The following is a 22,151-nucleotide window of genomic DNA, read 5'->3' on the forward strand; positions in this document are numbered from 1 at the left end:
CCGCGCAATTAGTATTTCCGTGAGAAGCTGGATCGATGCAAAAGATATTTCAAGATGGCAGACAGAGATCGAAGTACTTCCCAAAATATTTTTCTTCAGTAAACGTGGGCTGCCTTTTGAGGTTTAGAAGCAACAACAGCAATCCTTTTTTGTATACGAGTCACAAGTCACTAGGAGCTGCCTGGTTTTGCTCGGCAGTGACTAAAAAAATATGTAATTCAGCTGTGAGATAATCAGCCAGCTGGACGATTGGTGGACGATTGGAGGTATCCCGATGTGCCGAGTTTAACCAAGCATAAAACGTAAGGATTTTTATTGATAGTGGTGGGATTGGATTAACAATTAATATTTTTCACTTTCTTCTTTTAGCAGAACAGTTGAAATGGGTCTCCTGTCAGATGTTCGTGGACGCAAGAAAGTGGTTGATGTACTTGTCACTCATTGCTCAAAATTATGGTAGTTTCCTAAATTGTAAAAGTATATCTGATGTTTTAAAATCACAGACAGTTACTGCATTCGATCACCATATCTTTAAGAGTCATATTTCATTTTGCAACGCAAAGAACATTTCCACTTACTGTCTGTAATGAAATCAGTTGTTGGTTGTTTAATGATGTATTATAACAATTGGTACATGCAAATGTGCAATTTTAGCTTTGGGTGAAAGAGATTCACCCTGATGAAATAATGCATGGAGATGTAAGACTGTTTACTAATTTGACACTTATTTGTTTCCCCTTTTTTTTTTTTTTTTTGCATATAAACAGTATGCTGAGTTATGTTGCTGGTATAGTTTGGTTGTGTGTGTTATCTGATCGATCAATGAATGGCCGAACTTATTTTTCGGAAAATGCTTTGCTACCTGGTCTGGTTGAAGCAGAATTTGGAAAACACAAAGTAGCATCAGAATTGTTTAGGAAATTTTCAACGATAGCTGAAGGAGACCTGAGGTTAGTGTTGTCCTTGTTTTAATATTAAAATCACTATTGTAGTAAGTGGGCTTTTAGAATCTTGAAACTGAGATCATTCAACAAACAAATACAAAAGCTGTGAAGAAAATCTGCCTTACAACCAAAATTTCACCCCCAAGAAATCTAGCTACCTACTGGTTTGCCTCCGGCAAGTTGGGATTCTTAACAGTTGTTATTGTTGTGTTCTGTCATCTTGTTGATTGTGTTTCATTGGACCTGAAAAGCCCCTATGGGGTGTGGTCAATTAAGCATGTATTGTATTGAACATATTGTATTCTATTGCGTATTTCAAACATATGAAACTTCATATATTCCCAGTGAAGCAACAGCTGCAAATGCATTGTTGTTGTTGATGTTTGATTGTTTTTCCTGTTCTAACCCTTTGTTAGTTTTCAGCAAAATTAAATGTTATTTTAGCATAAAATAAAGGTTAATGTTGGCAAGCAACCTTTTCTGAGATGAGCCCACACTCGTCTCTCTGCGGTAATTTACAACACATGCCCATATTTGGCAACTGCTATTTAAGCATAGCATGTCATGCGAGTAATCAGTTTGTCCCTTCTCTGAGACCTGCAAGTTTGTACTTTGCTCCAATTGTAACATCGTGTTTTATTTCCGTTTTTCCCGCCACTAACTGATACTCCACCTCATGGAACTCTCCGGGCTTAGCAACGAAGTCCTACGTCTTCTGTTAGCGCAGAACAACTTGCTAATCACAGGTTCACGCGAACAGTTGATCGAGCGGCTCGGCTCGATCTCCCCTTCGAATCCCTCGGCCACACGCACGCGAAACTCTGACGCCTCTGTATCAGCCGCCAAACGTCCACGCACCAACCGCCAAGAACCAGGGAGCAGTGACCTTCCGGACGAGCGCCGCGATCCCACGCCGGAGGACGAATTACCCGGCGACACACCAACCGAACCAAACGACAACAACCCAGAGGATATCCAAGATGGCGGCCGCAACGAGGCCCCTCCCGCGAACTCTGCATTTGACCCAGCAAATCTGGCTACGCTGATCGGCAACATCGTCGATCAAAAGCTGAAGAACTTCAGGCCAGCCGTGCAAAGTGCCTCGTCACTTCCAACAGCGCTTCCAACGTCCTCTTCGACACCTCAGCTCGCAACAACTCGAGAACTTGGGGACCCAACCTTCGTGGCGAGTCTCCTTTCTCAACCATCTTCGTCAACAAGCGCCGACCTTCATCTACCTTCCGTTACACCGTCATCTTCTCTCGCTGATCACGTCCCTACAAAGACCAAGCAAGCTGTTTTACGCGGTGAGTACGTTGAGTTTGATTTGCTGCTGCCAGAAAACTCGTCCCTTGTAACTGATAACGAGCTTACTGGGTTGTCCATATCCGTTGGCGGGAAACAGGTAGAACTCCCTAACCCCCGCAGGAAGAAAACGCATGTCGATTCTATCGATAAATGGTTGTCCGCCTTCGCCGTATACTGTACTATTTTGTTAACTTCCTTCCCCCGGAGGGCGGTTGAGATGTTCGCCTACCAGGAGATCATCCGATCAGCCCAACGGAAATTTGCCGGTTTTGCCTGGCTCTCCTACGACATCGATTTCCGTCGGAAAGCGGCCGGAAACCTTTCCCTCAATTGGGGAGAACGTGATACACAACTCTACCTTATGAAGTTTACCGGGCAAGCCAAATCTTGCTGTTCTATTTGTGGTAGTGGGGATCATTATTCTTATGGGTGCTCCCTTTCCGCCCTTAGACCCAACAATACACAGCGGGGACTCTGCAACAATTACAACCGAGGGACCAAATGCAGCCAAGACCCCTGCCCCTTCAGCCACCGCTGCAAAACCTGCCACGGAGACCACCCAGCTTTCCGCCACGATGACCCCCCTTCAAAACCTAGAAGCCAGACTGATAAGAAATCATCAAACCGCTGAAGCCCTGTTGTCCATGACGCCTCTGACCCCTGTGAATATTCCCCTCTTATCCAACCTTCTCAAGACCCATCCCAATCAGACCTTCGTAGCTAACCTAACTGCTGGGCTAACCGAGGGTTTTCGGGTGGGCTACCAAGGCAGCCGTCTTCCTAAAACAGCCAAAAACCTTCCTTCGGCTTACCGCCACCCCTCAATTATCGAAGGCAACCTCCTAGAAGAAGTTGAACTTGGTCGCCTCGCAGGCCCTTTTGAATCCCCCCCCTTTCCAAATTTTCAGATCCATCCCCTCGGGCTGGTTCCCAAAAAGAATAGCCAAAAATGGCGCACTATTTTCCACCTCTCCTTCCCCAAAGGGTCCCCTGGTAGCCTGAACGCCAACATCCCACTTGAACTTTTCACCCTACAATACATCCGCATTGACGACGCGATCTCATTGGTCCTTGAACATGGCCCCGGCTGTTTCATGACCAAAACTGATATTCAATCGGCCTTCCGCATTATCCCCGTTCACCCCGCTGATTGGGAACTATTGGGTATGTCCTGGAAGGGTCGTTTCTTTTTCGACAAAGCTCTCCCCTTCGACTTAGAAGTGCCCCCTACCTTTTCAATCAACTCTCAGATGCCCTGGAATGGCTAGTAAAAAATCACCTCAACATCCCCTCCATTATCCATATCCTGGACGACTTCTTTATTGCCCAGCCCCCTCCACTCTCCCGCTGTGCCACTGCCCTTTGCCAGGTTCTCACCCTATTTGAGGAGCTTAATATCCCCTTTGCCCCAAAGAAGACCTTCCGCCCCACTCAGTGCCTTGAGTTTATGGGGATAACTCTTGACTCTGTCCGCATGGAAGCCCGTCTGCCAATCGACAAACTACACAATGCCCGCTTAATGCTTGCCTCCTGGTCCTCCAAAAGATCTTGCCGCCTACGTGACCTCCAATCTCTTATTGGGACTTTACACTTTGCCTGTCGGGTTATCTCCCCGGGTCGTCCTTTCATGCAACGGATTATAAATCTTACTCGGGGGGTCCGCCACCCTGGGCATTTTGTTTCACTCAACCAAGAATTCAGGAAGGACATTCTCATGTGGCAAATCTTCTTAGACCACTGGAATGGGGTAAGCCTTTTCCTCCCCCCTTTTACTGAGCCCTCTCCCCAAATTCACCTTTTTTACAGATGCGGCCGGTTCCCTTGGCTACGGGGGTTTCTTCAATAACCTATGGTTCCAGGGTAAATGGCACCCTTTCCATCAGCTCAACCCTGCCACTGTCATAAGCATCCAGTGGCAAGAGCTCTACCCAATTTACTTGGCCTGCATGCTCTGGGCTCCCCTTTGGGCTAATAGGAGAATTTGCTTTCACTGTGACAACCAAGCAACTGTTGCCATTCTCTCTGCGAAGAGCTCAAAAATACCCCGGATTATGAATCTCGTTCGCCTAATCACCCTGCAGACCTTAAAATTCAATTTTACCTTTTCCGCCAAACATGTCCCTGGCCTTGACAATGGTATCGCTGACAGTCTCTCTCGCTTCCAGATGGCCCGTTTCCGCCTTCTCGCACGGGATGCATCGCCTGTTCCTTGCCAGATCCCTCATTTCCTGACCAAAGTTTGAGTCTGCAGGCGGCCAGTTTCATCTACCACTCCATTGCACCGACCACCCGCCGTACATATTCCTCTGGTGAACGCCAATTTATTCGCTTTTGTTTACACCATGGGCTTGTTTCCCCCATACCCCTCTCTTACCCAGCAGTGAGGCTACCTTAATTCACTTTGTTACCCACCTTTCCAATACAGTTTCCCATGCCACTATTAAAGTTTATCTGGCAGCAGTAAAAAACCTGCATATTGAGTTTGGTTGTCAACTGGACTTTACCTCCATGCCCCTCCTTTATAAAACTTTACGAGGCATAAAATGTTCACAGACCGTTTCTAAACGGGCACGCTACCCCATCACTATTACGGTTCTCCATCTAATCTACTCTAAGTTACAACCCTTTCACTCCCAGGCTGTTGACTCTTCCATGTTATGGGCTGCCTTTACGCTGGCCTTTTTCGGTTTCCTACGAAGCAGTGAATTCACTTGCAATGGCAAGTTTGACCCCCATACTCACTTATCCAGGGCAGATATCAGCCTCGAACCTAATATTTTCAGTCCGAATTACCTCAAAATTACTATTAAGAAGTCCAAGACTGACCCCTTCCGCGAGACAGCCAAACTCACTATAGCTAGGTCAGACTCTAACGTCTGCGCCGTAACTGCCCTTCAAGACTATCTTCTTCAAACACATGGACAAAGTACCTCTCAGCCTCTCTTCAAATTTGCTGATGGGCGCAATCTTACCCGTGCATCACTTACCAACAACCTGCGCGCTCTACTGCATGTTTGTGGCCTGAACAGCGCAAACTTCGCCTCACACAGCTTTCGTATTGGTGCTGCCACAACAGCAGGAGCGGTGGGACTCCCTGACTGGCTAATCAAAGTCCTCGGAAGGTGGAAATCTAACGCTTACCAAACCTATATCCAGACCCCCAAAGAGGCTATCCTCCAAGTACCCAGGAACTTGGCATCTTGCCTTAACTGACACCTATTTTAGATACATTGAGAACACTGCGATGTCTCCTTGTTCCTGTTTTTATTGTTGCATTTATAGTGTGTTACTTAATTTTTAAGTGTATTCTGGTATTACATGGGCCCCAGGCCACTTCCTCCACAGGCGGCTGGCCTCGCTGTCACTCCCCCATTTGGGGCCAAGGTCTCCCTATGCCTAATCCCTTGCACCTCCTGTGGAGAGCTGGCCTGGGCTACCCTGTCTTACTTAAATTTATGGGCCCCACACAGGGGACTTTCTCGTTACACTCGGCGTTTGTGGGCGGGGAATTGCTGCCTGCGGCACCCCTTCAGCCCTGTGCTGGAGCCCCGTCAGGGAGGGGACATCTGTTCTCTGGCTGGGTTAACTTGGCCCCAGGTAATTTTTTCCAGCAACAATGTCCTCCTTGCAGTACAGGCATGGGGCACCCCCTCGGCATGGCGCCATGTGCCGAGGCCCCCCATCCGGTGGGTTTCATCTGGTCGGTGGGTTATCCGAGCCTTGCCAGTATATTCCCTGCCCACTATTGCCCACTATGTCATCTCGTGTCTTTTCTGCGCGCCATAACATTAAATGTTATTTTAGCATAAAATAAAGGTTAATGTTGGCAAGCAACCTTTTCTGAGATGAGCCCACACTCGTCTCTCTGCGGTAATTTACAACACATGCCCATATTTGGCAACTGCTATTTAAGCATAGCATGTCATGCGAGTAATCAGTTTGTCCCTTCTCTGAGACCTGCAAGTTTGTACTTTGCTCCAATTGTAACCCCTCCCTCCCACCCTCTTATCTCGTAACAATTTGCATGTACTAGTTCTTCGAAACTCTTTTTTCTCTCCTTGTCATTAGGGCTTCAAGCCCCCAGTTATTATGGTTAAGGTTTGTGATAATCATACATCTAAAAGTTTTAATAAATGTTTCCGGGCGGGGAATTGCTGCCTGCGGCACCCCTTCAGCCCTGTGCTGGAGCCCCGTCAGGGAGGGGACATCTGTTCTCTGGCTGGGTTAACTTGGCCCCAGGTAATTTTTTCCAGCAACAATGTCCTCCTTGCAGTACAGGCATGGGGCACCCCCTCGGCATGGCGCCATGTGCCGAGGCCCCCCATCCGGTGGGTTTCATCCGGTCGGTGGGTTATCCGAGCCTTGCCAGTATATTCCCTGCCCACTATTGCCCACTATGTCATCTCGTGTCTTTTCTGCGCGCCATAACATTAATACAAAATAATGTTTGAATATACAGTATGCTAAATGTCTCTGGTGTTTTTCAAGAAACTAAATGATTCTTACTTTGTTCAAAGAACAAAGAGTAAGATTCGAGTCCATTTTTTGGACTTCAGACTTTTTTTATTTTTTATTTTTTTTCGGGTTGTGCTCTGGCTGCCCATGGGTAAAAATAATTTCTGTCTCGTAGAAGGCAGTTTAAGTGGGATTGGAACTCGATATTTCTTCCTTCAGTGGAAATTGTGATGACCACTAAACCACCGAAGACTACGTGACAATTTAACGGGGAAATGTGTATTAAAAAATTGTGTGCATGACCGGAAACAAGTTTTGTGTTTTTGTTGCTCAGAATACAATATCCAGTTATTGTATGACTCTGTAACAGATATCATAATTTTATAATCCTCCCAACTGGTGTTGTTAAGAAAAAGTATTCAATATTTTTAAATATCATCATAGAGACTTGCAAAGCATCTTTTTTCTGGCGTTGATTGGAATCAATGCCGTTTAACAACAGTATTAAATGTACAAACAAATATCCACAATTATTGCACTTTAACCCTATCATTGGGTCATCAAATGTGGACTGTGAACTTCGGACTATAAAATTGAAACTGGATATTTACCAAGATACCTTATTATAGGAAATTAACAGTGCACTTTATTAACGCGATTTTACAAAATTCGCGTTAACGGACCGTTTTACCGATACGGCGGCCATTTTGATTTCTATTGTTTCGAATACCTGTTATGGGATGCCATGTGTATTTGCCCCCTGAGCATCCCATAATGTCTTTCGAAACAATAGAAGATCAAAATGGCCGCCATATCTGCAAAAAGGTCTATTTAATGTATCTTAATTAATGTCGATGTAAATTTAATGCACGCTATTTTACAGCATTGCTATTTTAAAGCACCTTTATTTCATTACAAAACCTTAGTAGTTCCTCACTAGATCCATTTGAGCAATCTTAAAAATGCTTCAGTCTTTTTCTCCATGAGACATATGTATGTTCAGATTTTGTAAGTGCAGCAAATTCGTGTTACTGCAACAAACTGAGGCTTTGAAAGATCTTTTGAATTGATAGGGTCTAGTTAGGCTTCAAAACAAAATTTTCGGCTGTAAAGAAAACTTAGAAACATCCGTGGACTTGTCTTGTAAGGTTTTATTCACGAAAGCCAAAATGCGGTTTGGCGTTCAGAAATGTAAAGTGCGAGTTCGCAGAATTATGAAAATCGCAGTAAGTAAAGCAAGATGCCTATTGAGAAATTTGCGTTAATTTAATGCATGTAAACCTAACTTTTAAGAAATTCGCGTTAATTTAGTGTAACGTAAATTTTCATCGCGTTGTCAACGTGCATTGTTAATTTCCTATAATTTAAAGTGGTACTACAACCAAAAAAAACAAATCTTTTTTTCCTTTGGATTTCAAAACTATGTTAACTAAACACCAAGTGACCCAAGTCTTAAGTTCTGATTTTAAAAAGACACCTGTTTATTTTTACTGGAATTTTGTTATTTATTGGTTCGCCATTGCTAACTTTAAAATCTTGAGAGAGCTGGGTCGAGGAGAAAATGACGTCAAAGACTCACTAGTTTAAGAATACAATGCGTGTGTACGCAACTGAATTAATATGCAGAACGGGAGTTTCGAGCTTTCAGACTTTAAACCCGTGTTTTGCATATATAATAAATTGCGTTTGCACGCTGAAAATTTTAAGCTAGTGAGTAAATGACGTCATTTTCTCTAGATCCAACCCTCTGAGGTCTAATCAGTCAGTTTTGAATGTGAGTAATGGTGGACCATGAAATCCAAAACTTATACTCAAAATAAACAGCCTTTGGAAAAACTCAAAGCTCAAAACTTTGCCAGTTAGGTGTAAAGTGAACACGCTTTAAAAATCTCAAGAAAAAAAAAGGAAATGATTTTTTGATCATAGTACCACTTTATAAAGGTATTGTAACATAAAAAAACCCTCTGAAATACGGTGAACTTAAAGGAAGTCGACTACAAATCCTTCAAACAAAGTGTAGGCTTAGCCCCTTTAGCCGACTACAAAAATTAATGCAGTGGGTGCATTGATAGGAGTATTGCCAGTGAATGGATTAATATCCAGAAAAATGCTTATGTATGATACCCAGACCTGGATACCCTATCCATTCAGATCTGTCATCACAATCCTCCTTCCTTAACTTTAGTCAATTTTTCAGTTTCAATGCGTCACAGCTGATCACTGATACCATGGAGAGCATAGGCCTTCACACTTACCATCAAAATTTCTCAGTTCATCTACCCTTGCCTGGTCTGTCTGAGCCTAAAACCATAAGTGGCAGGAACATCTATGGAATCCTCAGAGCTCCTAGAATAGCTGGCACCGAAGCTTTAGTGATAAGTGTTCCTTACAAGCAAGGCAATAACAAAGGAGCCTTGGCATTAATGCTGTCATTTGCAGACCATTGTCGAAGTAAGTTAAAAAGGGATAGTGGTGTAAATTAGGGTGACAAGGAGTCATGGAGGTTATATTAAGAACACATCATGTTTATAGTGATCAGTACTCTGTCACACTTTGCAATAGTTGTTTTGGGGTGCTAGCCTGGCATCTCCACAAATTTGATCAGATTTCTAAGAGGAACAGTGAAATCTAGAAAGCAAAAGTCTCTATGAAAATTACATAGTTACATTGTGATAAGAAACAGCAAATTAATAACGAAGTTAAACATCCTTCTTAATGGGTTTTTGTCAACTGGTGTCAATAAATTATTGTCAGCTATCAATAATATTATGAGTAGGGTAGCTGGTTCACACTCATAATTTATAGAACAATCAACCTTTTCTGAGTGGTTCCTGACTTAACTCTTCCACTGGGTTGTTTCACTCTAGTCAGTATACATGTATTCTTGACAAATTATTGTTGAATTCATCCATTTGTGCTTTGGGTGAATTTAGCTTGTATCTTTCCATAATTTCCCCACTGCACCTACATGTACACATGCAATAAAATGCATTACCTGTATTTTCCATGATTCCAATCATGGTTGATTCAATCTCCTTTCAATTGCAGAAAAAAGTTACTGGTCAAAGGACATAATATTTCTTGTGACAGACAAAAATCAGCTTGGGATGCAAGCTTGGCTTGATGCATACCATGGCCTCTCAAATTCTTGTAAGTACGAAAAATTAATGTAGACAAAAAAATATAGAAGGCAGCAATGACAATAAAAAATTAATAATCTTATCTAAGACATGGAGCATCGAGATCTACAGTAAGACATCTAAGACGAGGCAGTTTTTCGAAAGTCGCATCAGATTAAAATAAAAATTAATTGCAAGTCAGACACATTACTAGTAAGAAATACTTCTTGCTGTAACCTAATGGATCAATGCACAAATCATTTGATGACATTAATGCATGAATAACATTAGTGCTAACTCTTCATGTATTAAAGATGTCTGATACTGTTTTCTGTCCTTCACACAGATATCTCTTCAGCACCTTTAGAGGGGCATTCTGGTTCTATACAGGCTGCACTGAATTTAGAGTTTGCTCGTGAAAAAGTCAGCGTCTTTCATATTGCTATTGAAGGCATCAATGCACAGTTACCTAATCTAGATCTTGTCAATACTGTGTTTAGGCTGTGCCGCAAGGAGCGGATTCCAGCAGCTTTACATACAGAGGTATGTAATAGATGAAACTGCCATAATTTCAGCTTTTTGTTGCTAGAAATGATTGGAAAAGAGACCAGAAATAAAAGTTTGGATTCAGCTCACAGCCAAATTTCAAGCAACAGATAATGCGTCACCTAATCAGCAATAAACTGGTTCAGGTTTTATGCAAACATAAATGGTAACAGAGTGAAAATAGCGGGAGAAAAACATAACAATTTTGGCCTCATCCTTGCAGAAGTTAGGTTACTTAATGTTTAAAATGTGGCATTCATTTGTGAAAAAATGTTCATGAATAGTTAGATTGCTTATTTTTAGTGTGCCATTAACACTTCTTTTCATTCAAGCTTGACTTTTGTAATAACTGTTACTGTAAGAAGCAAGTTATAAATTATGCTTCCCTTCCCTTCAGTAAAATACAAGGTAATAGACCAATTTAATTTCAATATATTAACATTCAGTCCGAAACAAAAGGCATCGTCTCGAGGCTCTGGGGAATAAACTCATACAAATCCTTATATTTATTCCCCAGAGCCTTGAGATGATGCCTTTTGTTTCGGACTGAATTTTAATATATCGAAATTGGTCTATTAAGCTTGCAATGTTCAGCAAAAAATGTGAATGATACCCTCCCATCTTGTTAACCCATCAACCCCTGGGAGTGAGACTTAACAGATTTCACTCTGTCTAACGCCAGACGATTTTACTTGTCAACGGGGGGCATCCTTGGGTACGGTGCCTAAGGAGTCAATCGGTTAACCAGTCAAAAAGTAGGTCCCCTCCATTAAATTTCCAGTGATCCTTAATGTTGTTTAGGGGAGGGGTGTGTATCAAGATTTTTCCAGAACGTTTGCAACAACGCACTACCATAACTCAACCCTTATGGTCAAAAAGTTCATGGCTGCAAACTAATTAATGAACTCTTTGTTGCTGTTGTTGTATATTGATATCAGGGATACCGTGAGAACTTAGGAGCCTGGGCTGACTCAGTTTCATCGCTTGTTACCATGGTGATGATGATGTTTTATCAAGCCTCAGGGAGGCCCTCTGGCAATCATGGCTTATTTCACAGATATCGTATTGAAGCTCTCACAATGAAGGATGGCGGAGGAGATGAAGATTACGGACGTGGGTTTCTAATAACAGGAGAGTAAGTGATACAGTATTTCTTTTTACAGCATGTGCTGTGGTGTAAACAATTTTTTTCACAATTCCAATTTTAAAAAATATTTAGGAACTTTTATTTTCCATTGTTTTTCACTCATTTCCACATATGTAGAACAGCAGAAAATAAGAATGAAAGTTGATGGAAACACTTGAGGCAAGGAATAAACAGAAACCACAAGATTCACATAACATAATAATAATAATAACAATAGCAATAGCTTTTATTTGGAGAGGGGAACACAATAATCTATCACAGTTTTCTAACTTGCGGCCCTCTAATCCAGATTGAACTGGAATTTGGAGTGAGGGTTTTTGAGAAGAGGGGTAAACCAGAGTTCCTGGGGGAAATCCTCTCAGAGCAGAGGAGAGAATCAACAACAAACTCAACCCACTTATGATGTCGAGTCCGCAAAGACCCCAGGCCACGTTGGTGGAAGGCTAGTGCATTCATCGTTATGCCAACCCTGCTCCCCTCTTCACAAGTATCGTATTGAAGCTCTCACAATGAAGGATGGCGGAGGAGCTGGAGATTAGATATGTATGTGGTCTCTAACAACAGGATACCATGATGCTCCCACACATGTGAAAATCATTATCCCATCAATAATTTCTTTGCCTAATGTAGTGTTTTCAATGAAATTTGGTCATAGTATTTCGCTGCTAATAAAGTTAGCCCATACGCCCCTAAAGTGCTTGCCGTTTTTTTTTTTTTTTTCAGCCTTAATTTTGAAAGTCTTTAATATGGTTGTCCATTATTTTTACACAGGGTTATTGAAGGTATTGTTCGCAGTTTAAACAACCTTCTTGAGCCTTTCCATCAGTCTTTCTTCTTCTATCTTCTGCCGGAGTCGAACAGATATGTCTCTATTGGCCTCTATATGCCTCCGTTTGGCTGTCTCCTTTTAGGACCTGCAATCATGGCAATAGTGCTTTGGTCAGCAGCTTCAACTGGGCCAAGATCAGAGGCAAAGACCTTACAATTGGCTGGGATGGCAGAGGAGGAGCCTACAGATACTAACGACAAGCAAGAGTGCTCAGAATTAAAGACAGATTGCGGTGAAAAGAAAATTGTAGATTTGGAGGAGAAGGTTTGTCACGTTCTGTTTGACTTAACAGTCCATCGTAAATCGTTAAATAAAAAATATATGTAATTTTGGAGTTTGAGCGACTTCCAAGCGCTTTTCTGTGAAGTCAATTTAGAATGATTTCTTGCGTAAAGGCATACAGTCCTTTAGAGCGGAAAATGATCCGAAGAAGTCACAACATTTTTTGGCTTGCTTCTGATTGCTTGACACATGGTACGAGACTTGTTTGGCCAATCCTAAGTGTAGAGGTGCAAAGAAATTTGTCTTGATGAACAATTAAAATCTGCTCTCTTCATTGTATTTATTTAATTTTTTGTCAAATTCATTCATTAGGATCATATTAAAATCATCCCATGTTTTTGGGTTCAAATTCTTCGTATATAATGGAATCAATTTCATGTCATAAATACCTTGGTGTTTTTTTTACATATGTACTCCCTGGCTGTTTTAGTATCCTGTACAGTCGCACGACTTCTGGGATTATGAAATATGTATTTATGTACACTGTATGTATGGATGGCAATATAGTCGAACTGTGTCTCATTCCATCGTTCCAGGTGTCTTTTTTGCGTTATCCACCCAATATTGGCTGCGTTGTGCCCCTTGTGATCGCAGCTCATATGGCAGGTGTTTTGGTATTTTGCTCTCCTGATCTTGGATATAAACTCGGAGAAATTATCGGAATGGACCCTTTGCAGTCTGCATATGCTAGCATTGTTTGCTGTTTTGTGGCCATTATTCTTTTTGCTTTATTTGAAAGGTGAGTATCTCCAGCTTCACACAACTGCATAGACTTGTTTCCAGCGCGTGTCGACTTTCACGTCACTTCTATGTAAACTGCAGTAGACATGTCTGAGAAATATTTTTTTGAGGGGCTGGAGGTGGGGATAGAATTTTTCACGTTGTAGTAGATAGCCGATTTGCACGTGGCTTCCACAAACATCGCCAATCGCATTAGGCCCTCTGATTCAGTCCTACTGCGCATAATTTCTTGCGCCGTCAGTTCGCGCGCGCATAATGCGCACATCGATAAAATGGCTGATTTTATTGACAGCAAGCTCAATCCGTCAAGAAATGGCAATTTTCTCCTGAACGAGTACGGTGACCCCCACTTTTTATTTTATTATTTTGCTAAGAATGTTGGCTTCGGCAACAATCCATGGCCAGTTTTTGGCAATTTCTTATAATTATAGGCAACGAAGGCAACAAACAACGAGTGTAGCAGCTCGTATTAAAGTTAAATCTATTTTGGAGTGTTATGTTCTCACAAATGCATTCAAATGCATTATTCTGGTACGTAAGTGAATAAGCAACAGAATGACGCCAGACTTTGTGGTATATCATGGGTTACATACTTATATAAAAGCGAGCCAAATTTGTCTGAGGCCCGATTCACTCGGTACCAGACGCATTTTCTACCTGCTGAAAATGTTTGCATTTAGGGGTTCCGTTCACACGGAACCACAATAAACGTACGGAAATTTAGACGCCTCGCCGTTAAAAAATGTGAACGCCCAAATCGGGACGAATTTTTAGCCGGGACGGTCGAGAATTTAACCGGCGGGCTGTGAACAGCTTGACCGTCTAAATTTTTCGCACTGCAAAGGCGTGGTTGCATGGATGCGAGGTAACTAAGCTCCTATCTTTAGACTTTCTCCTTCTTGACGCCATTTTGTATTTTGTAAAGTAGCGCTCTGCGCATGAACAGATGGTAAAACCACTGGCAAAGGATAAACTTTAACCACGTTCGTCAGTTCCGTGTCAACGAGCGAAAATATTGCAAGGTTCCGTGCGAAAAAAATGGCCGGTCAAAAATTTCAACCAGTGGAAAATTCGTCCCGTACCGTGTGAATCGGACCTGACACTGTGCTTGGGATGCATTTGTCAAAAAGGGCATAAATAGACGTGTTTAAGTAAGTAAGTAATTTTATTATTCCACTATTACGTCATTTTACCATATTTGGTCAAGAGAACGCGCAAAATATGAGACGGTATTACGCTGTAGAACAGAGCAAATAGGGATGGAACTGGAGTTTTCGATCAACGAAATTGTTTTCAACACGATACAAAGCCCGAGAATTTAGCTTGTCATCGCTTGTCTCTCGTCATTTCGTTTATGCAATCAAATAAAGGACATTTGGCTGGCTTTCTGTGTCGTTTAAATCGTTCTTCGCAAGCGCCCTGAAGGACAGATGATGCATTTTTTGAGAAACACTCTTACCAAATAAAATCGAAGCAAAATAACACCTTTATGTATAGTGCAATAATAAATCTCTTATTCGATGGTTTAACATATAATACGCGCGGACATTTTGCTCATTGCAATACTACGCAACTCGCAAAATATCCGCGCGTATTATATATTAAACCATCGAATAAGATGTATTTACGTTATGAGGAAAAGTGCGGGGTATTCACGAGTTGTTTGTAAGAAACCCGAACGGGCGAGGGCTCTCGACACAAACAACGAGTGAATATAACCCCGTACAAAGCACTTTCTTTGACGTGAAATTTCATTGCAATAGTTTTCTTAACGGATGGAGGAGGAGGAGGAGAAAAAAAGGGCTGGAGAGGCGAGAGAGGCGCCGCCAAAAAAGAGGCCAAATCTGAAAAGCTATTTAAATGTAAACGATGCACGATTCTGATTGGCTCGGAAAGGCCTTTATGCTATCGTTGATTGGTTATATTTCCACACGTGAAACATCTGTACGCCATTCTGATTGGCCTTATAGGCTTTTTTCACATGTGAAAATAAAGCGTATAGATTTCTACAAATGATCTTTGTGGAACAAAATTCTCGTGTTACGTGTTATAAGGGATCATTTAAAACAAAGAAACATGCATATAGTGTTGAAGAGTATTTTGTTGGTGTCGTAGCACAGAAACGAACACGGTGAACCCTAGTTTAATACATTTTTATAATCTCCTTGACAAATAACGGTGTGCGAAGGTTCATCTGCAATTAATGGCAAGTTCAGGTTCTATAGGGAATCGCCTTAAGGAGCCAGGTAGTGTAGAGCGGGAGAAAATGACTGCGAGCCGATGTTAGAATTGGTAAAGGAGTTTTTAGCAGTTTTGGAATATTCGATCAGTATGTTATGCTCAAGTTGCGTATTAATTTTATTTAATGTGCATGAAGTATTTCCAGGAAAGGAGCTGAGCTGTGATCTTTTTTTCTTTTTTTCAGGGCATTGCATGTTGATAACGTGACACAGAGAGAAGACTCTATGAAAAAGTGTGGAGCACTAATTTTCTTTTCAATTGTTATGGGAGCCATTGCAACTATGAACTTCTCTCTTGCTTTCTTTGTGGCCGTGTTCCAAGTACCGGTGTTCCTGTTTGTAGCTCCATCTGTCAGTCGGTAAGTGGATCATAACCCTAACCTTCTTCTGGAGCAAAGATTTCGTGACTCGTTGAAGATATAAGAGTTGCCATAGTTTCATCCTCACTGATTTCAATAAGTCGCCGGGCAGAACTTAGTTACCGCGCCTCGCAAGCAAAGTGATAACTGACTGGTGCTAATGGACTTTCTGTTGCTTTCAAGTATAACCAGGTGATCTGGTGACGTAATTCGGAGGACTGGGGAGAAAAATTTTAACGCCGTATCCCACAACCGCGCGCGGCCTTGAATGTTATTTCCCGAATTCAACATGGCAGAGGCAAGGTTACTAACCTTGACTGTTCATTCAGTAACAGGAAATGTGGGAGACACGGAATGATCTGTTGAGTTTTGGCGATGGAAATACTGCAGGAAATTTGAAAAGAAAACCGAGCGCGGTTGGGGGATACGGCGTTAATTTTTTTTTTCCCAGTCCTCCAAATTACGTCCCCAGATCATGTTGAAGGGACTTAAAGAGATTCATTCAGTTTGTATCTTCTATGGTACAGACAGCTCCAATGCGCTTTACAGCACTCGGCTCTTTACTTTTCTTAGTTTCCATCGTGACATTGAAAAAGTATAGTGATTGCCGCTGGAAAAAAAACTCCCTAGCTCAGGCTATGTCTTTCGTTCTTTTTTTTAGTTACTTAATTCCCTTTTTGTTCCCTGGCAGGCCTCGTCGTACCATCCAAGGTGTCCTATTACTGTTGGTTTCACCACCAATGATTCTCTTTCTCCTGTTGCTTGTGTACAATGCAATCACTTTGGACAGAGATGTTTCGGTACTTGCGTCTACTCTAACCGCTGCACATCAATCCGTGACATCGTCAATCCGAGAGGCCCGTATGTTGGGCACGTGGTCTTTTGCTATAACGTGTCTCGCTGTTTTTCCAAACTGGCTCATGTTTTGGTGTATAGCATGGGACTGAGCTGTACAGAATTGAGGCATTCTGGTGCATGATGAGAGGTTTCTGAAAATTGGAAAGTTCAGTTTTAGAACTTTTTTATAAGCGATCTTTGAGCTCTTTATCACTCGGAGTACATCTTCACGAACTCACCGGCATTGTAACCGAATGAAAGATTAGCGCATTTTGTGACACAACCTAAGAACTTGTGAAGAATCCTGAAAAAATCCAGGCTAGAACATTTTAGTTAATGTACCGCGGATGGCCTTTTTTTTATTCGTTCAGCTTATTTGATCAGATTGTAGCCTGCGAACGCTGACGTTTTCCGGTCGTCGTTGCTATTTTTCGGGACCGGAAATACGTCTGCGTTCGCAGGCAAATCTGGCCTGGGTTGTTCGAAGCATGGTTAGCGCTAACCAGCGTTAAATACCATGGAAACCTGAAGGTTTTGACACCTCTTAGCGCAAACCAGGCTTCGAGCAACCGGCCCCAGCTCACTGACGTCGACATTTAATTTCTTTCCTTTTAATCGGCCATAAAATTAATACGTTAGACTGTGGGAAATGCTTTAATGATTTGTCAAATGCACTTGCTCGCTAAGGCGCAGTTGAATATTTTTATAGAAACTGCGCGGTATAAATTTCAATTTATTATTATTATTATTATTAAGCCCTTTCCTGGCTCTTTCTTTTACAAAGAGCCAGGTTATTATTTTTTTTAGACTCTCTTAAAATAAAGTCAACATGCTTCTCGGAAAACGTTTTCAGTTGTTGTAAATTTTCTTTGGTTCACCTGTCTGCGTCTCTTATGATTGAGTACTTGATTTACAACTATTTATGGTGGTGAGGGTGTTATATGCCTTTCAAAAACAATCAAGTTGCAGTATTAGGAGTGCTTTATTCGAGTTATGTTTTTTTCTCAAATTCGGCTCGGATCGTTGGCTCTACCTCCTGTCTTTGCTGATCTATAGAAAAGAATGCCTGAATTCAGGCTAATGCTGATTCCCTGATCTATTTCGTCACGTTCTTTTAAGAGCCAATTGTTTGACTCCTGTCGGTTGAGGTTCGTAACGATTTTATGTTTAAAACAATAACTAGCTTCTTGTTTGTATGAAAATTTGACTTCCTTGGACTTTGACACAGCATATTCTCATTCCGTTCCCTGATGAAGATCGTTGTGTACTATCAAAACGTTGGGATGGTTTTTGGTTTTGCGACTATTTATCTAAATTCGATTACAGAAGCTAGTTATTATTTTAAATTATGGAACTTGGTCACACCCAGAGTAATTTTTGTCACATGTTATGTTTGATTGAAAATATGTTATTCCGCTCAATCGAGCATATAAAGATGAAAATGCTACACCATTTTACTATCATTTGAATACATCTGCTTTCATTCGATTCGCACGATACGTACCGACGGTTGTTTCGTACCTACATTGCAATTTTTCCTGTAATTTGTCTCGCAACGCCATTGCGATACAATGTACACGAATCATTGCCCAGTGTAAAATACCTTGCAACAGCCAAAAACGCTGCGACTCATTACGCCACAAGTACGTCTGAGACCGCTAAACGCTGTTTTGCTTGATAAAAAAGAATTTCCACTTCAAACGAAATGGATACGAAACAACCATTTGCCTGGGTAATAATCATCTGAATTTGGGTACGAATCACCTGCGTTCGAAATGACCGTGGGCCTGATGATCATATGAAAGGGTTAGTTTATGCTGCGTCCGTGAGAAGTGAAACTCGAAAATCTGGTGTTATAAAAAAGTTCATAATTTGGGAGCTGGCGTTTTCTAGTGTTAGCCCAATTAACTTCACTGTAACTTGAGAACTCGTTGTCATAAAAGCAAATTTTCCATATTCGTTTACTTGATAAGCTGTACTATCAGAATACCAGAATAATACGAGCCACACTATGGCGAGTTTATTAATCCTGATTGCTTCTTTGGGGCAAGAATTCAATTACGGTTCCGAAACATTGTGCCGTTATGTTTCACTTTAATAGGGGCCCATCAGACTGGAAAGTCCAGGGTCCAGGTTCTTTGTGTCAATTAACCGAAATTGGCGTCTCTTTCTTGACCTGGAGTTGACATGGAGGTGAGAAATCACGAGATATTCATTCATTTGCGAGTTTTCACTCCCAAACAACCAAAAAATTGGCACAATTCAACAGCTTGGTCAAGGAAATATTTTATAAAGTCAGTGGACAGTCACAGAGGTTAACAAACATTTTTTTAATCTTTCGTGTATTTGTCTCATGTTATATAGTTCCAAACTGGTGCACAAGTAGTTTGCTTTTTCGAATAAATAGAATTTAAAAAGCACTCGTTCTTTCTCTCCAAATATACTGTAAAATGAGTATTCAATCGATAGGTATTGATTGTGAGCTTCACCGGAGCGTAACCGAAGATTTCAATTTGAATGAATTAAGTCCTTTGTTGGCCTTTCCAAATCAATTGTTCGAAAAAAGTATCACCTCAAACGTGAAATCAAAAGTCACACCTCCTTCTGTGTTAATCAAAGAAACCAAAGAAAACTTCCTCGAGCTATTGTCTTATATTGATTTCTTTGATGAGAAGAGTATATAACAACTTTGCGCGCGCGAGTCGGTCAGTTTTAGTTAATATATCCGAAGAATCGGTGTTCATCATGAAGTTTCCCATTGGGGTTTTAAGTCCGTTTTTCTTGGTTTGGATCAGGCAAGGACTCTGCAATGAGGCGTAAGTTTAAAACTTTGTCATTTGTTTTACGTATATTTGGATACGGAGATATATTGGGTCAATTTCTCGTCAAGAGGGAGTCCTTAGGTTTCTGTTTTCGAGTTTAGCTTTATATATAGTGGCAGTGGATTTTCACCCTGCCACATCGAGGCCGTACCCCTGGAAAGGTTGGATACGAGTGGTTCCCAGTATTTCTCCTATCTAAAGCGCCAAACGAAAAAAAGCGAAGGAGCTTGAAACATGTATATTTCTCGCACGATGCTCGAGCGAAACAGAATGATGTATATTAATTAAAGCGCAATGATCGAGTGAAAAACGATGTATCTTGAAGCGCGATAAATCTCCTTGTTGACATGTATTTCTAGTTCTTACAGCGCCATGATTGAGTGAAAACACAACGCGATATCTCCTTAAACGCGATCAATCTTCTTGATGTATATGTATTTCTCGTTCTTAAAGCGCGATGATCGAGTGAAAACAACGATGTCTCGTTAAACGCAATCAATATACTTAGAAGATTACTTGGAGAGAGGTGGTCTTTTCGACTGCGTACCCGCTTCAGAATATACTTAGAGAATTACTTTGAGAGATTGCGTATCCTCGTATCCACTTCAGAATATACTTAGGACGTTACTAGCTTGCATACACCCTCTTCAGAGGTGCAGCTTCAAAATGGCAGGGTATTCTGCAGTTGCTCCTTATACCGCATAGTTTATCATAAATCGAACACAGTCATTAGAGTTGGTGCATGGTCAAATTGTTCAATTAGCTTTGCCAGTTCAGTTAGCTTTGTCACTTCAGTTTCTTTGCAAGTAGGTCGGAAAGTAATTTAGCAGGTCAGTATAATTTCATGTCTCTGTAAGAAAAACGACGAAATCTTGTCTCAAGCTGCTTTAAATCCTTCTTGTGTATTGAAAACCTGTTTTAATGAATTACGCACTTAAGGACGTTCGCGCGAAAATTTTCTAACATTGATTTTTTTCTGCAACTTCTACCATTGAAAGATAATGAGTTGGTGATATCAGAAATGTAAAAAAATGGGGGCTCACCGACTTCGTTTTGGAGAGAACTTGCCCGGAAGAACATCCTACACTTCCAGAATACTTGAGGGACAATACCCAATCTATTAATGTTTTTAAAACTAAGTTAAGGAAACATTACGTAGATCTAACTTTAACTGTGTATGATCCTGCAGTTCCGCAAACTTTCAAAAGTGTCTGCATAAAATGTCATATGACCAGACCACTAACTGCATTACTAGTCAAACTCTGATGTTAATTAATTGTTCTGAATCATATAATTATATTACTAGATTTTTTTTTTTTTTTGGATGTTTAGGAGTCTCGTTATTGGAACGTTAGTTCTGTGAGATCTCTCCTGCCAATTTGTCTTTGGCGAAGTTTATAAATAAAAATAAATAAATAAATAAAAAAATCCGGCTTCTTTAGGGAATAAGGCCACAGTGTCTGTAAGCCCAAAAGGATTGCAATTACATCTTTGAAGCGAAATGTTCTCTACCAAACATTGTTTAAGTGGACCCATCAAGTGAATTTAGTTAACTGTTGAGGTTCCTTAAAGCACAAGTTCGCATTTAGCGACCATAATTTCATGCGCCCTGCAGCCGCAGGATGACAGGATTCCATGTCCCGAGGACAGAAATCTTGAAATGTTTTTAACTTGCCACATTGATTTTTTGTCCATTTTTAGACAATGTGGAGATAATTGTAAATGAAATCTGTTTCTGAAAAGAAAAGTAGGGGTCACTGAAGATCCAAGATCGTTAAATCCAAGCAAAGCTATAGCAATGGCTATCTGCCCTATCATTGTTAATTTTAGTACTTAGCGCGCGCGCTCGATGCATGGCGTGGCATGTGAATTTGCGTGCGCTGTAAGGATGCACATTAGCATAATTTTTCCGGCTTCGTTACCGTTTTGTTCTGAAACTTTCCCCGAGAAACTTTCCGTTGTTGAATGCGCTACGCAAGTATAGCGATCGATGAGGAAAACTTCCTGGTGTAAGAAAAAATCAGAGTCACCCGGCTGCTCCTCTTCGCTGATTTTTTTGACCGGCGTTACGTAGGTCGTGGGTTCTGCCTGTGACTCTGAATTTTCATTTGTGCTTTTGCCCGTCGCCACGCCCTTGTTTTCACACGATTGGATTTATTGGAAATAAGTTTCATTCGATCGTTCCGCCGTTAATAATATACTTGAATAAATTACTACCCTACGGGCTCGTGCAATTTTGGTCGTCTTTGAAAAAATTTACAAGTGCATACTTATTTATTCCAAATTACTCGCGAAATCATGTGATTGCCTATACGAATAAAAAAGATTGCACGTGTACACTGCTCACTATTCTATTTTTGTCTTTTCATTCTGAACGAATTAGCTGGCTCTACAACCGGTTACTAGCAAATTCGTTCAGGTTGTGAGTTTGAATTGCACTTTAGTTTCATAGTTATGATACCATTTTGATATTTGCATTCTTATTTTGATTCTTACTAATCTGAGACAAAGAAGAACATTGC

The 22,151-nt window shown here is 41.2% G+C and overlaps 1 protein-coding gene across 11 annotated transcripts; it reads left to right on the top strand.

Moving 5' to 3' along the window:
• The first annotated feature begins 23 nt into the window (after positions 1-23).
• Positions 24-18,269, top strand: LOC138010843 (glycosylphosphatidylinositol anchor attachment 1 protein-like). Of its 11 annotated transcripts, none has more exons than XR_011124645.1 (12): positions 24-266; positions 370-456; positions 768-950; positions 8,905-9,158; positions 9,756-9,857; positions 10,173-10,369; positions 11,311-11,507; positions 12,291-12,612; positions 13,167-13,369; positions 15,797-15,970; positions 16,662-17,494; positions 17,564-17,666. XR_011124645.1 is itself a non-coding variant. In XM_068858053.1 (11 exons), the coding sequence occupies exons 2-11, from the start codon at positions 383-385 to the stop codon at positions 16,915-16,917; spliced, it is 1,962 nt and encodes a 653-aa protein (XP_068714154.1). In that variant the 5' UTR covers positions 35-302; positions 370-382; the 3' UTR covers positions 16,918-17,655. The 11 variants fall into 11 exon arrangements, 8 of the variants coding, with proteins under 8 accessions (XP_068714154.1, XP_068714218.1, XP_068713991.1 ...); XR_011124638.1 differs by having other exon boundaries at positions 31-302; positions 17,564-18,269; XR_011124711.1 differs by having other exon boundaries at positions 41-302; positions 370-427; positions 17,564-17,645.
• The last annotated feature ends 3,882 nt before the right edge of the window (positions 18,270-22,151 follow it).

Source organism: Montipora foliosa, chromosome 1, assembly GCF_036669935.1.
Source record: "Montipora foliosa isolate CH-2021 chromosome 1, ASM3666993v2, whole genome shotgun sequence".
NCBI lineage: Eukaryota > Metazoa > Cnidaria > Anthozoa > Scleractinia > Acroporidae > Montipora > Montipora foliosa.